This window comes from Panthera tigris, chromosome B2 (assembly GCF_018350195.1).
Source record: "Panthera tigris isolate Pti1 chromosome B2, P.tigris_Pti1_mat1.1, whole genome shotgun sequence".
NCBI lineage: Eukaryota > Metazoa > Chordata > Mammalia > Carnivora > Felidae > Panthera > Panthera tigris.
In genome coordinates, this window is record NC_056664.1 from 50,811,595 (window position 1) to 50,828,284 (window position 16,690).

Here is a 16,690-nt window from a genome sequence, read left to right on the forward strand (position 1 = left end):
GCTTGAACGTCCTCTAGATGGTATCCCGGCCGTCGCAGTAATTTACTCTTCATGGTGCACCTGCTTTATGCCGAGCACTTTGATCTAGAATCCATGGAACAATCCTGGTTGTCGCCATGTTTTATAGATAAGGCAACTGAGATCCAGTAATAGTAACAGGTAGTGGCTACTCAGGGATCTGAACTACAGTGCACTTTTCTACTACAACTCATAGTCTGGGTGGAGCTGAAGGCCTCTTTCTGTGGGGCTCCTGTCTTCTTGATGCCACCTCCGCTAAGGCCTCCTCTCCTCTGACATTCCCTTTCCCCCAAAAAACCTCTGTTCTGACGGTGAGGTGTTTAAGATTTTCTTGCTTTGTGTTTTAATTATTGGTAGAAACAACTAGTTGTTTCTCAACTCAAGTGCATACAGTACAAAATGCAAAAGATGCATGAAGGATTTTTTCCCTACCATCGCATTGTACTTAGAGTTTGACTACATTGAAGAAATACCCCAGGGCTTTATCACAGAAGAGCAGTGCCCAAAAGACTGTGGTCTTCACCCTGGCTCAGGGGAGCGTGCCCAGTCCTTCTAAGCAAAGTTGTGTTTGTTATCATCAGGGACACTTCCTTCTTCACCTGAGGTTTCTCTCCCAGCCTAAACATTCTCTGATGTCAATACCACTAAGTTAGTTGAAAAAGTGCAATTTTTTTTTTTTGTATTGTGTAGTATTTCTAACACATGTTGCTGAGATATGTTACTGTCATTCTAAGTCGACAAAACACTGAACCACCATCAACTTGATTTTTAAAGCCAACTTTTAGTTCATATGGATTTTTCAAAAATAAAAATGTGCTTATTTTCATATAGTCACAAAAGGTTTGCTCCCTCAAGTGAGGCCTATATTAAGATGAGGAAGCTTGAGTGTAAAGAAGATGGATAGGAGTCAGTGGGGTGAGATTAAAGATGTGGGAATGAGAGAGGATGCCTTTAGAAGATCTCTCAGGAGACATGATGGAATCCGGGACACATGTGAAATGGTGAGGTTTTTCATAACAGTATCACGATCTTATCAGATGCTAGGGAAGCAGATAAAGAGGCCAAGATTGATGTGTTGGGACAGGGAAGGTAATAGCTCAGCCTAGTAGATTCACTCTCTTCACTGGAGTATGGTTAAAGAAACACAATTTTTTATTGCAGACATTTCCGAGCAAGCAGAAAAGTACAGAGGACATAGTGTAATGTACCTATTACCCATCTTCAGGATCACCACATAGCTAATCTCATCTCAGATATTCACCCCCTCCCATTAATTTAAAGCAAATCTCACTGGCATCTGATCTCAGGTAGTTAGCTTTAAGTGACAAATGTAAAAGACAATTTGAGCAATTGGTACTGAGGGATGATCCAGGAAGATGAAAAGGAGAAAGCAATAGGCTAATCCCTTACTGGAAGTCAATTTCCTTCATCCTAAAATTGGAGACAGGTGATGTTATCCAATTGTTTTTATTCCAACTTTTCTAGCTATTGTTCCACATTAGGTGACCTTGCATTTGAAAACAAAACTAAAAAACCCTACTTGTCACATGTGGTATAAACTTTCACAGTGGCTGGCATGGGTAATTATTATTGTCAAAGGAGGCCCACTGTCAAATATGAGTAAGGTCTTTAAGGCATGTATTTATGTTTTTGAAGATTCCTATTTTTTCTTCCCATTGCACTCACCTTTATTCACATAGATGTAAGCTTCATTCTAGATTAGATAACACCAAATAATTGACCTTTGGCACACAGCAATTTGTGGATGATGAAATGTGAAAAAGTGCCAATCATAATTACACCTACGTGGAAAGGCAACTATACTGGATACCAAGCAATTTTGCTTCAATAAGACATGTCCAAAAAGCAAAAACAAAAACAAAGGAATAACATAATTGTACTTCCGGGAGGTATTTTTCACACACGATACCCCCTGCTGCAGCTTATTTTAGTACTTAGTTATTTAATAGTTATTTTGAAGGGAAAAATCAACTCATGGAAAAACTGCCTATCCTACAATGCACGGGAGAGCCCCACACAAAGAACTATTCAACTCAAAATGTCAACAGTGTGAAGGTTGAGAAACCTTGGTCTACATGTATTAGGATTAACTCTAAATATTACATGGGTGCCTTTCTTTAAACATTTGTAACGGGCACCTGGGTGGCTCGGTTGATTAAGCAGCTCAGGTCATGATCTCACGGTTTGTGGGTTCGAGCCCCGCATCGATCGGGCTCTGTAATGACAGAGCGTGGAACCTACTTTCGGATTCTGTGTCTTCTTCTCTCTCTGCCCCTCATCCGCTCACACTCTGTTTCTCAAAAATAAATAAATGTTTATATGTAGCTATTGAATATACCACTAGTCTCCAGTGTGTTGATGGGGCCCATGATAAGAGGGAGTAAGACCACTTCTTTATCTTGTTTCTCTTTTCCTTGTGGCCACTTCCTGATCTAGCCCTGGTCTACTCTCCTAGTCTTAGTTCTTGTCCATGTGAGACCAGTAATATATCAATATTAAATTTTTTTAATGTTTACTTGTGAGAGAGAGAGACAGAAACATGCACATGTGCATGCCCATGAACAGGGAGGTGGCAGAGAGGGAGAGAGAGAGAATCCAAAGCAGGCCTGGTGCTGTCAGAGCAGAGCCCTGTGTGGGGCTTGAACTCACGAACCATGAGATCACGACCTCAGCCGAAGTCAGATGCTCAACCAACAGAGCCACAAAGATGCCCCACCAATATTAATATTAAGCTGCAGAGTTCTTAGTGCCCTGCTTACATTTTTAAAAAATTCAGTTTTAAAGAATAAAAACTCATTAGGTCTTAGAAGCTCTGTTACTACTGGACAGAGAATATGGCATACCAGAAAAGTCTTGGCTTGAGTGTTAGAACTGATTTGGAATCCCAGCTCTGGCCCCTCTAGCTCTGTGACCTTGGGCAAACTCCTGTGCTTGAGTTTCATCATTTGTATAATGGGGGAAAGCGATACTTTGATGAGTGCTTGTAAAGACTGAAAATAACATGCGGAATATCTGACACATATAGTGAGGAGGGGGAGGCTCACTGAATGGTACTTCTTTTTCATCAATTAAGGCAAGGTAGGAATTTTAGGAGACACAACATCACTACGTTCAAGTAGCAGTAAGCTCAGAAAATATCTTCCTGCCACAGATGTTTTCCGCTGTTGCAATGGTAAAAGGTTGCAGTTTCCTGGAAAGACACTCCCCTATTACTCAAAAGCTTAGCACCTGTAAAAGCCAGGGCCACTAAAAACCGTCTCTGGCACTTTAATTTTTAATATTTTGTGATGACAGCCAGTGTTTTCGCTGTAATAATAGTTTAAGCAAACCTTCACTGGCTCTTCTACCTTCTCCCTCCCCAAATAGACACCTGTACAAAGTAGAGAACAGCTTGCTAGTCAGCAGTCAACTCCGTGGCCTTGGGTAGGAACTTTATGGAACTATGCTTAAGGTTATCAGGCCACAGCTTATATATAAGGGGATGCCAGTAAGTTCACCAAAGACAGAGTTGCTATGAAGCATCACTTGGTGTGGACAGCTCTGCTCTGGCACAGTCCAATGGTCACCTTCAGAGGAGTGTTCAGCCAGGGAGATGGGCACCAGATAAACACGTTGTTTTGCTTATCCTTGATCTAGGGAAGGAAGGGGAACTAGTGATCAGGAAGATTCACATTTATCCCCCCACCCACACCCCCCTGCAAAACAAGGCAGAGCTTCCCAAAAAGCATGGCTTGGAATACTAATGTGCCCTAACTAGCAATGGGATACCAAAATGACTTTCCCTTCAGCCCTTGCAATGGCAAAGCAGGACCTGATTTGGGTGGCCAGAGCCTTCTGGTCTGGTCACATCTCACTGTGGACAGCAACATCCTTTACAGTAAAAACATTCTCAGTTTCAAGGTGTGTAATGTTGTGAAAAAGGTTAGGAAAGATTTCTATGAGGTGTTAGCCCATTTTACAGAGGAGGAAGTGGAGGCTCACAGATTAGGAAGCACACTCAAAGGCTAGCCAGAGACTTGTAAATAACAAGTAAACAGCAGAACTTGGATTTGATTCCAGGTCTCTTTGCCTTCAGAGTCCAAATTCATTCCACTTTCCCTCTCACTGCTGAAAACAAAACTCAATCATATGTATCAACAGTAATACTTAAATTTTGAATAGGCCTTTATGGCTTGCGATGTGCTTTGGCAGAAGAAATGGGGAGTTGAGGGGTAAACGAATGAACATTTCTCTTATACCTATACTGAATCGTTTCCACATACAGGGAACTAATCAGGGTTCACCTTGCCCTCAGCAAGGTCAGGGGCACAGTCCTGTAGTTGAGGGAATGTGTGATGGGGAAATTCACTAGGTTTTCTAAGTTGTAATTAGATTGCAATGGTCAAAACAACAGCTAAAACCTTGAATGTGAGAACGTGTCCTTGGAGATAGTATTATTATTGAAGTTAGAGTTAGGCACTATCTTCTAGTTTTCAAATAACTAGACAGTTTTTTACAGATGTCTTCTAATACTTAAGAACACAGATGAAATATGTCCATAAACTAGCTGTGAAATTAGTACCAGTGTTGATCTGGGCTACAAAGAACTTTTGGAAGTTTGGACAATATATAAAGTTCTGTGATTATACAACTAAGGCAATTCTCTGCCAGTTGAACTAAATTTGTGTTTATTTAACAAATATGTACTACGTACCCACTCTGCACGGGTCCTGTTCTTGGTGCCGAAGATACTGGGTGAAAGGGAAGAGTAACATTCTGTTTTCATGGAGCTTTCTTTCTAGAGTGAGAAGACGGACAATAAACAAGAATATAAACTCAGTAATTTTAGGTGTCATTATGAAGAAAATAATAAAGAGCACCTATTGTTTTTGTGATGATTTATGTGTGTCAGACTGGTTAGTTCTGCTAATGATTTAGCTATGAGTGCTGTGATTTGTACCCTGAAAAAGACACCAGCCCTGGAGAATTTCCCTTTGCTCAGACTGGGGATAAAATCTCTCAGTTGAAGAATTTTTCTCCCTTTATCTTCAGGTAGGGCATACAGCTTACTTCTTAGATGATTTCAAAATGAGGTAATCAGTGAGGAATGCTATTGAAAGATAGATGCTTTAGTTAACCTTTGATAGTCTCTGGTTTCTGTTATGAATCTACAGACCTTAGAAGCATAATATTTAAAACAGTATGTAAAATCTGAAGGGTTTATGAGAGATTTATAACGGGATTTATTCAGTAAGTCAAAATTGTGTCAAAATGTCAAGGAATATTTGATTTGACGTTAATTAAATTGACTGGACTTGTTACATGATTAGGGTTTTATTTTTTCAAACGTTACTTGGGGATGAAAATGATAATTGATAGCATACCTTTGCTAACATTACACGATACTATTCTGCAGGCAGACCATATTGATAAAAAGTTCCTAGTGCAGATGGTGGAATGCTTTAGTATTTAAAGCTAAAGAGGAAAAGTGCAAATAATCACATTTTTCAGAAATTTGGTACATTTGATAATGTCAGATTTGTAAAATATAAATAATCTAATCCATACTCAGTATATTACATCCAAAGTGGCTTATGAATCCTATTTTTTTTCCTTGTAAGAAAACAATATAAATTCTGCTTGAAGGTGGCATCCTCAATAAGAGTTTTCTCTCTTTTATCTATTTAAAATTTTTCTAGATAGGGGGGCACATGGCTGGCTCGGTCAGTAGAGCACCTGACTCTTGATCTCAGGGTTGTAAACTTGAGCCCCATGTTGGATGTAGAGATTACTTAAAAAAATAAAATCTTTAAAAAAAATTCTAGATGTAAAAAAGGAGATTCAACTAAAATATTTTAACTAAAATAATATGACTTGAGGTTTCCAAGTTTTAGTTTTCAAGTTATGGCTAGTTTATACAGTTTTGGCTGTTTTATATTCAGATGATTATATGGTAGTTTGTTTAAAAGGCAAAAACATGCCAACGTAAGCCAGCAAATATTTACTTGAACATTTAAAGTCTGTTACCAGCTCAGTTCAGCTAATGTGTTGTTGCATGATTGATGAAAGCTGGCTTTCTTTTAATTGTACTTAGGACACTGCAGAAATAATAAAAAACAATGGCTATTATGTTTCATTTTCTCTGAGGCTTGTAGTTCATTAATGTCATTAGTATTGCATTCCCGAGTCCCAGGAGAAGGACACAAAAGCTGATGCAGATTATGAGAAGTTACCAGAAAATGGGAGAGAGGAAGAAAGAACAGAGGGAAAAATGAAAGAAAGAAGAAAATGATAATAAGAAGGAAAGGAAAGAAAACAGGAACAGCATGGGTTAGTGTCTTAGATTCCTGACGTACCAGCTCATTATGATTCACTCACTCATTCCTTCAAATATTCATGTGATAGTGATATTACTTTGGGCAGATAAATTAATTTCTTCACCTGGGTTCTGGAAGAAAGAAAGATTAAGAAAAAAAAGTAAGAGGGGGTGCCTGGGTGGCTCATTCGGTTAAACCTCCGACTCTTGATTTCTGCTCAAGTCATGATCTCACAGTCACGGGATGAACCCTGTGCCGGGCTCTGCGCTGAGCGTGGAGCCTGCTTGGGATTTTCTCTGTCTCCTCTTTCTCTCTGCCTCTCTCCCGCTCATGCTCTCTGTCTCTCTCTCAAAAAAATAAATAAATAAACATTAAAAGAAAAAAAAAGTAAGAGAAGAAACTGGTGGAAATGATCATAATTCCAGCCCTGGTTCATCATCATTGTGAGGGTAAACAATATAACATATATGAAAGTGCTTTGAAAAAATTCTCTATAGAAGAATATTCTCTATAGGTACTATTAATAAGAGGCAAAGGCCCATTCACCATCTAAAACTGTGTTGGAGGTTTTGCAAGTGGCCTTCCAGATGGACTCAGGCCCCAAAGTACAGACAGTAAGATGGACATCTTTTATCTTGTGAGAAAAGAGTGCAGAGTGTCCAATATTCAAGCTGAGTGTATGAGGGTATGGTAGGAACAGAACAATGTCTCTTCAATGGCCTATGGTAAAATAAAATTAAAAAAAAACAACACACTATAGCTTTACATATTTAAGATATGATACCTTATTGTTTGGGAAGAAATTGGGTAGATGATTCATTCTACAAAACAGGAAAAGATCAAGGCAGCTGATTCATCCAACTCAAGGCCGGGATCAGATAGTTATGGAGGCTGCATTCCACTGACGGAGGCCATAGTGTGGGTCGGTCACTATGTGCACACTCTTAAGTGTCCTTAATTGTAACATTTAATTGTAACAATATGAGGTGGGCGACAGTATCTCCAGTTGAAAAATTTGAGGATTTAAGCCTACTTGTAAAGTGACATAGCTAGTAAATGGCAGAATCTAAATTCAAATCCAGGTGTTCACCACCTTGCTTCTCCCTTTCAGTTCTCTAGGCATCCCTCTGCCACCTGCTCTTCCCCAATTCTGTAGGAGAACAGAGGTCCCAGGCCCAGGGACCTCCTGCAAAGTCAGCTGTTGGTTCTGAGGACACTGAGGTCAGGGACCTTTCTTTCCCCAGCCCTTCCCCATTTTCTGTAGCATTTCTGGAGAGTGTGGGCATTTCCTCCTCATTTCTTGTGGTGATGGCATCCATCTGGTTGCTTCAGTTTCTGCATCAGTTTCCTGCTTCTCAGTGATGGTCTAGTTCCGGTAGTCAGGGACTACTTTGTGGGGATTAACAGAGGAGCTGGGAAGGGTGGGGGTTCACTAAAAAGAGGCAGGTAAAGTAGTAAAGTAAGGGTACTGAGGAAATATGAATAGATCTAATGAATATTTATTAAGTGCCTACTAGGTGCCAGGTATGGTGCTAGGTGCTTGAACAAAAAGGTGAGCAAAAGGCATGGTAGTTCCTTCACAGTTTACAGCCATGCTGGGTAGGAAGAGACTGGTGTTAAATAAGGAGCCATATGAATTAATGCATAATTTAAAATTAGTATGCTTTATGACAGTAAAAGAGTGTCATGACAGAGAATAAGGGGAGGAGGACATAGTTTAGATGGGACAGGGGGTGGCTGTTTCAGGAAAGGCCTCTCTGGGAAAGTGACATTTAAAACAACATGTTTATCAACTGAATACTGAAATACTTGTATTGTTGAGGATTTCAGAGTAATAAAATTATTAACCTCTGATGAAAGTTACAGGTAATAGTAGGGAATACTTTTACTTTTATTACACACACAAACTTTTCCTACAGCTTTTATTTATTTATTTTTATTTATTTATTTTAAATGTTTATTTATTTTTGAGAGAGAGCACAAGTGCGGGCGGGGCAGAGAGAGAAAGAGGGAGACACAGAACCTGAAGTAGGCTCCAGGCTCTGAGCTGTCAGCACAGAGCCTGATTCGAGGCTTCAACTCCGGAACTCCGGATCAGCAAGGTCATGACCTAGGCTGAAGTCGGACACTTAACCAACTGAGCCATCCAGGTACAGTCTACAACTTTTAAAAGTAAATTGCAGCTGGCGGCAAGTATTTCTACTATGACGTAATTATACATTTTCACAAACTATTATTGTCTTTGTATCTCCTGGAGTAAACCATGATAATCACCATTTTTACAGATAAAATAACTATTGTGTTGTGAAGGGATTTCTTTTTTCCTCATATCCCCCAAGTAATCAAAGTTTACTCCTTTCTATACACGTAACAGAAATTCTTTTCTCTCCATTTAATAGGTCTGTTTTAATATTAACATTCTACAATTTGTGGGCTACCTCTCATTTTTAAGTCTTAGGTAAGCACATAGTGATTTGTGCCCAGTGTAATGTTACTTAAATACTTATTTAGGATACACCTACATTTTCATAGAGAATAAAGTGATGAAATTTTAGCAACCTTTAATGGTGACCAAATAAAACACTTTGAAAGCTTTTAGAAAGTATATAATAAAATATGTATTTTCCCCCTTTTTGGGATATAAATTATTCGCCTTGTTTTCTATTGAAAGTTACTGCTTAAATAGCTTACGTTAAAAAAAAAAAGTTATCTTAGTTAGTGGGAAAGACTATTAATCAAAATCTTTTACAATCCATCCTTACCTCTACGCAACGACTTTGTGCAAAACCATACATGTTTATTTCAAAATGTAAAAGTAATGTTTGTAAAGAATCTCACCATCATCAAAGCATTAAAAGCATTTACTTGCTGAGTAACAGGAAAGTTTGTTAAATAGTATAAATAACAAATTTCCTCAGTTCTGATTCTTATTTTTTATAATTTATGATTTCTGAGTTCAAGATTTATTTTATAATCATTTGAAACAGGGTGCTGTTGAAAAAACCACCAGACGCTGAACAGAAGCGAGGCAAGATTTTATTCACGGCCAGGCCAAACCTGATCTCCTGATCTTAAGGAGAAAAGTGCAGAGAAGGGCCCTGAACAAAGGTAGCAGTGAGCTTATATGGATTTTAGCAAGTCAGAATACGTCATTATTTAGTTAACCAATTACAATTTACAACATTTCATGGTAGCCAATTATATTGTGACATAAAGACGTTAGTTTTGGTGGGAACCTATCAATTTAAAGGTCTTTGTCCTAAGAGGGTTTAAAATGACCAATCATAGTTAGACACCTGAGATGCTGTAGGGCAGTGAGTACGTGACTTTTTACATGTTGGTCTTGCCTAGCCCAGATCTTGGTAGAGGGGGTGGGGGAGCGTTTTGCATCCTAAGTTATCTGTTTAGTAAGCAGGCGAGGTCACAGAAGTGAGATAGGGCAGTTAGTAATTTCTGATAACCCTAATAGGGAACTACATAAGCTTTTGTCTCAATTATTCATGAAAGGTGTGTTTAAGCCGAACTTATATACAATAAGCTTTCTGATATCTTATAAGTTGACCTATTACACATTGTATATGATCGATGTTATAGGTAGGGTTAAAAAAGTATTTTTCCAAGAAAAAAAGAAAACTTATTTAAATCGATGACGCAACTTACAACTAATGGCATCTTAGAACTGGCAAAATACAGTGTGAGATACATACTGATGTCAAAAAGCAAGTCTTGACTTCACCCATCTGGATTATATACAAAATGAAATACCATTCAATTTTAGTACCCAACTTACCACAGTTCTTCTGCTGCATGAATGTCAGAACATGGCAAACTGGAATCAACTGTTGCCACTGGAACAGACTGCTTCTACTGGAAGAAAGGAGGGCTGGTGTGCTGGTAATGTTTCCCTTTTAAATTTTTCGGTTCTTTAAAACCTGGCTAGCTATTCCTTAATTATGTTAAATCCTCTCTGTCAACAATAGCTGTGTGTTTCTGCCTCTTGCCTGGACTCCAACTGATACACATCATTTCCTATCCTTCTGGCTTCTCTCCACCACTGTGTTGTTAGTATCTAGAGTTTGAGTTCTACATTATTAAACAAACTATATATATATATATATATATATATTTGTATTTTTAAATTTTTCTGTTTATTTTTTGAATAAAAAATGGGGACCTGCATTTCATCTATTTCAGACAAAAAAATTTTTTTGACAACTTTTTCAGTTAACAACTTTCTCACTGTATCACTGGCATATGACAAACTATACATATTTAAAGTGTACATTTTGATAAGTTTTAGTATATGCATACAGTTGTGAAATCACCACTATAATGAAGATAATGAACATATTTATCACCTCCAAAAGTTTTCTTTTGCTCTTTTGTAATCATGCTCTCACACCCTTCCCTGCCTTTCTTCCCCATCTCTAGGCAACCACTGATCTGCTTCTTATCACTACAGATAAGTTACACTTTCTAGAATTTTATATAAATGGGTCAAACAGTATGTACTCTTTTATTTTGTCTTGTTTATCATTATTAGTTTGTAGCTTGTTCATGTTATTGTATGTATCAATAGTTCATTCCTTTGTATTGCTGACTAGTATTCCATTATATGAATGTGCCGCAATTTACTTATCCATTTACCTGTTAATGGACATTTAGATTGTTTCCAGTTTGGGCTATTGCCAGTAAATTTGCTAGGAACGTTCAAGTACAAGTCTTTGTTGTTGTTATTTATAAAGAGCAATGCTTTTTAAGTTTATTTGTTTTTTAGAGAGAGTGAGAGTGGGCATGGGTGTGCGTGCACATCAGTGAGGAAGGGGCAGAGAAAGAGGAGGCAGAGAATCCCAAGCAAGCTCCTGGCTGTCACAGCAGAGCCTGATGTGGGACTGGAACTCACAAACCACAAGATCATGACCTGAACCAAAGTCAAGAGTCCAATGCTTCACCGACTGAGCCACCCAGGTGCCCCTCAGGTACAAGTCTTTGAATGAACGTAAACTTTCTTTTTCCTTGGACAATGTGTTGGAGTGGAATGGCTGGTTAGATGGTAGGTTTATGTTTAACTTCTTAAGAAACAGCCAAGCTAGTTCTCAAAGTTGTTGAACCACTTCACAACCCAATCAGAAGCATAGGGGAGTTCTAGTTCCTCTAAATTCTTGGCAACACTTGGTATGGTTAGTGTTTGGAGGTATTTCATTATGGTTTTAATTTGCATTTCCCTAATAACTAATTGTGTTGAGCGTCTTTTTCATGTGCTTATTTGCCATCCATATATATTCTTTGGTGAAGTGTCTGCTCAAGATAGACCATATTTGGAGCCATAAGACAAGTCTCCATAAATTTAAAAGGATTCAAGTCATACAAAGTGCGTTTTCAGGCCACAGTGGAATTAAATTTGAAATCAGTAACAGAGTGATATCTGGAAAACCCTTAAATATTTGGATCCAGTGTTGCTGTTAAAAAATCTGATGCCTGTCTGATTTTTGTAACTTTGTAGGAGATATGCTCTTTTTGTCTGGAAGTTTTCAGAATTTTCTCTTTCTCTTTCATGAGCTTAAATTTTCCAAGACCGTATCTGAGTTCTTACTTTTTCTTATTGGGCACTCAATTCTTTGCATTTGAGTTCTTTCTTCTCCCTTTAATTCAGGGATATTTATTTTTATTATTTCCTTTAACATTTTTCCCTCCCTTTATTTTTTTCTCCTTTTGGATTCCTATTTTCCATATGTCAGCTTGTCTACTTTTATCTCTATATTTATTTCTATAATTATCTCTTATCCCATTTTTTGTCTGCCTTCTGGGAGATTACCTCAGTCTGCTCTTGCAATTTTACAATTTATTCTGTGGCTATGTTCAGCTTGCTATTTATTCCATCTACTGTTCTTTCTTTCAAGATATATATATATATATATATATATATATATATATATGTACTTTTCACTTGGATCTCTTTGTGACTTTTTCTTGCTTCATATTACCAATATCTTTTTTTTTTTAATGTTTATTTATTTATTTTGAGAGAGAATGCAAGCAGGCAGAGGCAGAGAGAGGGAGACAGAGAATCTGAAATCTGAAGCAGCCTCCAGGCTCTGGGCTGTCAGTGCAGAACATGATGTGGGGCTCAAACCTATGAACTACAAGATCAGGACATAAGCCGAAGTTGGATGCTTAACAGACTGAGGCGCCTAGGTGCCCCTTTATTACCAATATCTTTTTCTTAACTTTGGTTGTGCTTATTTTACATTCTTACTCTGCTTGTTCCAGTTTTTCTGCTTGATACGATATACGTTGTTCAGTTTGTGGTTTTTCGCTCTGTAGTGGTTCTAACCTCAGGTATTTCAGGCTGTGAGCTGTATTACCAAGGCTCAGGCCTTAGTTTAGGCTCTTTTGTGATTTTGAGTGGTTAGAAGATGAGCCCCAAGGCACAAAGCCCTGGACACCAGAACTGTGATTAACCACTCATCTGTTCTCCTTCAACAAGCATTCCTCTGGCCAGAATCCTCCTCTAAAGTATTAAAAGGGAGAAGACAATGATCTCACATGTGATCTACTATCCCTTAGGCAGGCTTGCTGAGGATGTGTGAGGAGTGAGTGAGCGCTCAGGGCACTGGTCAGCCTCTCCCGCACCCCTTACCCTTACGAGGGCTATTGTTGCTGCCTTCTGACTCAAGGCGGTCCTGAGATAGGCAGGGATCCAAAGGATCAGAGAAAGGCAGAGCAGAATGTGGCCGGGCTCTCTTTACCTGATACTCCACCTCTGCGTGCGTCTTCACCCAAGGTTTATGATGGACTTTAGTCTCCCCAGGGATTTCTTAGTTTTTAAGATCAATACATTCCTGTCTCTTCTGTCGTTTCCCCAGAGCTAATTCCCTGTGGCCTGCGCCTGGTAAACATCTTGTCTGTATTTCATGGGTTGTCACTGGGGGATAGGTTCCTGAGAGATTTTGAATTTTGCTATAAGGAAATTAATCTTGGGATGCCGGTGGCTCAATTGGTTAAGTATCCAGCTCTTGGTTGCAGCTCAGGTCATGATCTCACAGTTCGTGGGTTTGAACCCCACATCGGCTTCGCACTGGCAGTGAGGAGCCTACTTGGGATTCTCTCCTTCTCTCTGCCCCTCCCCCCCCCCCCATACACACTCTCTCTCTCTCTCTCTCAAAATAAATAAATAAACTTACACAAAAAAGAAAATTAATCTGGTAGCAAAGTGAAAAAAAAGGAGGAAGCAAACAATTACTAGTATAGGTAAGCAGTAATGAGGTTTGAATTGACAGTTTGTATGTTGAAATGAAAAGACATTTTTTTCTGTGTAAGTGATTTGTCAGTTGAGCCCAAACTTGAAGAAGCTGCTGTTTCATTTTATTTATTTATTTATTTATTTATTTATTTATTTATTTATTTGAGTGAATTGCAAACTAAGCCCTGGGAGAAATTCAAGATGTTACAGTGAAAAAGGAAGCTAAGTGAGACCAGATTGGAGAGCAAATTGTTATTATTTAAAACTTATGGACCACCCTGGATATGCTAAGTTTTATTTAAGAAAATACTGAAACACGATCCCTTCCGTTTAACAACTAACATTTTCAGGAAACGTATACCACATTTCTATGTGTGTTTTACTGCACCCACTGCCAATATTTAAACTTGTTTAATTTGAGGAATTTCCTCTTCTTAGTTTTCTTTCCCTCAATTTTTTTTTTGAGAGTTGTTCCCTTCCTTTTTTTTTTTCCATAAAAATTGAGACTATGAACAGATGTCATTGTATATGTTCATATTCTTGGGTTGAAAGTTAGCAATTAAGACACTATCTTTATGCTATGATTCTTCATAAAGCAGGCTAGATGGAGAATTTTTTACCTCCTTGCAACTTTTCAGTGTGTTTGGCCTTCCACTCAATAGTAAAAAATGGTCTATTTTTATTTTAGATGAAAAGAAAAGAAATTAGTTTGAATAGCAGCATGAAAAATTTATGTTAATGATAAACATGAAAAATGCTCAGTTTTAAGTCAGACAAACAATTTTTTGTTTTGTTTTTGTTTTTGTTTTTGGACTATCAAACTGCCCCAGAATTATATATAAAAAGATCTTGGCAGTAAGAAGTCTCATAAAATGCTGATGAGAACGTAACTGCCGACCATACTTATACACATAGCTATAACTGCCTCTGTGTAGCAGGAGAGCCCCACCCCCACCCCATCCCATATACCAGTGCCTCTTAAACTTCAGCATGCATCAGAATCACCCAGACAGCTTGTTAAAACATGGATTGCTGGACCCCACCCCAGAATTCTGATTCAGTAAGTCTAGGGTGATGCCTGAGAACTTGCATTTTTAACAAGTTCCTAGGTTACAGTGACACCTATAGTCCAGGACCAACTTCAAGAACCACTGCCATCTATTAGCTCAATCCTGGCTGTAATGTAGCTGGAGATATTTAAAAGAACACTGTTGCCAGGGGCCGTGGCTGGCTCAGTCGGTAGAGCAGGTGACTCTTGGTCTTGGGGTTGAGAGTTTGAGCCCCTCATTGGGTGTAGAGATTACCTAAAAATAAAATCTTAACAAACAACAAGAAAAGGAATACTACTGCCAAAAAATACCAGTGTTGAGGTCTACTCTCAGGGATTTTGATTTAATTGGTTGGGAGTGGGGCCTGGACATCTATGTTTTATAAAAGTTCTTCGGGAGATTCTAAGGCACCCTTAGCATTGAGAAGCACTGCCACATACTCATTCTCCAACCAGCATCCAGAGGAACTCATATAGCTGCTGTTCTACTTCCATTCAAGCCTTTAACCTTAAGGTTTTATAAAGGTATTTTCATTTAAATTGTTTTGCTCATTGGTTCTGGTCACCAGCAAAACCCAAGTCATTATTGACCTTCTCCCTTACTCTTACTAGTTCAGCTGTGAATTCTCTCTTCTGGTTCAATCTCCCCTTTCTCTTCTCTCCTCTCCTCCATCTCTCTCATTTTCCTGTTGTTTCCTCTAGTGTTCTTCACTAACAATTTCATCTATGCTCTCAGGCTTTCTACCATTGTTTCCCTTGGTCTCCTTGCCTACCTGTAGACTGACTTGTTTCTGAAGACAGTACTTCCCTGCAGCCCTTTCAAATGCAGGCTGCTAGCTTTCCCACATTCCCTGGGTGTTGGAATCTGGACACCAGTTTGCAGTCTTTTTCCCATTTCACTGCAGCTTCCAGACATTTACTCCTCAACCCTTATGTAAATTTCTTGTGCCTTTGAGGTTAATGCTATCTGGCTATGCCATCTGCCTCTTACATTGCTGTCCACCAACCTCCTTGTCTCTCTATTCATTCACTAAAGTTTGGGCACCTGGCTCTCAGCCTTTGCTTCAACCCTACGCCCTGCCATCACCCTAGGAGACGTCTGCATCCACGTGGATGACCATCTGGCACTCTGGCATCTTCAGTCTTTGGTCTCCTCATTTTCCATGAGCTTTTCCTTGACCCTATCTTCCCATCCAATGTCACTGTTATGCTTTGGGCCTTTGCCATCATGAAGAGCTCACCATCTGTGAATTACTGTCTTCCATCATTCCAGCCCATAGTCAACCACCTAACATCATAATCATAAGAAGCTTATCCAGAATAGGATTTAATTCCCTCTTTTTAAAGGAAGGCCCTGCACGTGGGTACACAACTGGGCACATGTTGCTGATAAAGCGGCAAATAAAATCTTACATTATTTAAAATCTTATATGCAATGAAATTGATGAACTTGTGTACCTAGTATGTGAAATAATGAAATTCAGAAGCCTATTTCAATGAACTTAAATTCTTTTTTTTTTTTTTAATATTTATTTATTTTGACAGAGAGAGAGAGAGAGCAGGGAAGGGGCAGAGAGAGAGAAACCCAAGCAGGTTCTGCACTGTCAGCACAGAGCCCGATGTAAGGCTCCATCCCACAAACCATAAGATCATGACCTGAACCAAAATCAAGAGTCAGATGCTTAACTGACTGAGCCACCCAGGCACCCCTCAGATTCTCTTTTTTTTAGGAAAAAGTAACCTATTATAAAAGGAGACTCTCTTTGGGGCTTTCTACACAGAAACCTGAAATGGGTAATATATGGCCCTAGGCATCCTAAATTGCCTTACCCAGATACCTCAAAGTTTTACCCCTGACATTTTATCCTTAAGCTAGAGATAGGTAACATTATTATTATGTTTTTCTCAGATATTTAGGTTTTACAGTGAAAAAGTTTCAGATGCCTTTTAAAAAGGTTATGGGCCTTATACAAGGAATCAGCTTTCTATCAAAGCATGATTCACAACATGATTCTGCGATATGTATTAAGAATATTACAAATATTTATACCCTTGGACATTTAA

The 16,690-nt window shown here is 38.7% G+C and overlaps 2 protein-coding genes across 2 annotated transcripts in view; both read right to left on the bottom strand.

The window, feature by feature from the left end:
- GCLC (glutamate-cysteine ligase catalytic subunit) overlaps positions 1 to 4,825 on the bottom strand; it is a 59,038-nt gene extending 54,213 nt beyond the window's left edge. Inside the window, exon 1 of the mRNA XM_042986570.1 lies at positions 4,733 to 4,825. Within this exon, the coding sequence (XP_042842504.1) occupies positions 4,733 to 4,804 (72 nt within the window). The 5' untranslated portion in view covers positions 4,805 to 4,825. The remainder of the gene's footprint in view (positions 1 to 4,732) is intronic.
- Positions 4,826 to 6,374: 1,549 nt separating this feature from the next.
- The window catches only part of KLHL31 (kelch like family member 31), a 196,247-nt gene continuing 185,931 nt past the window's right edge, over positions 6,375 to 16,690 (bottom strand). The window contains exon 9 of the mRNA XM_042986581.1: positions 6,375 to 6,466. The gene's annotated coding sequence lies outside the window, so the exon portion shown is untranslated. The remainder of the gene's footprint in view (positions 6,467 to 16,690) is intronic.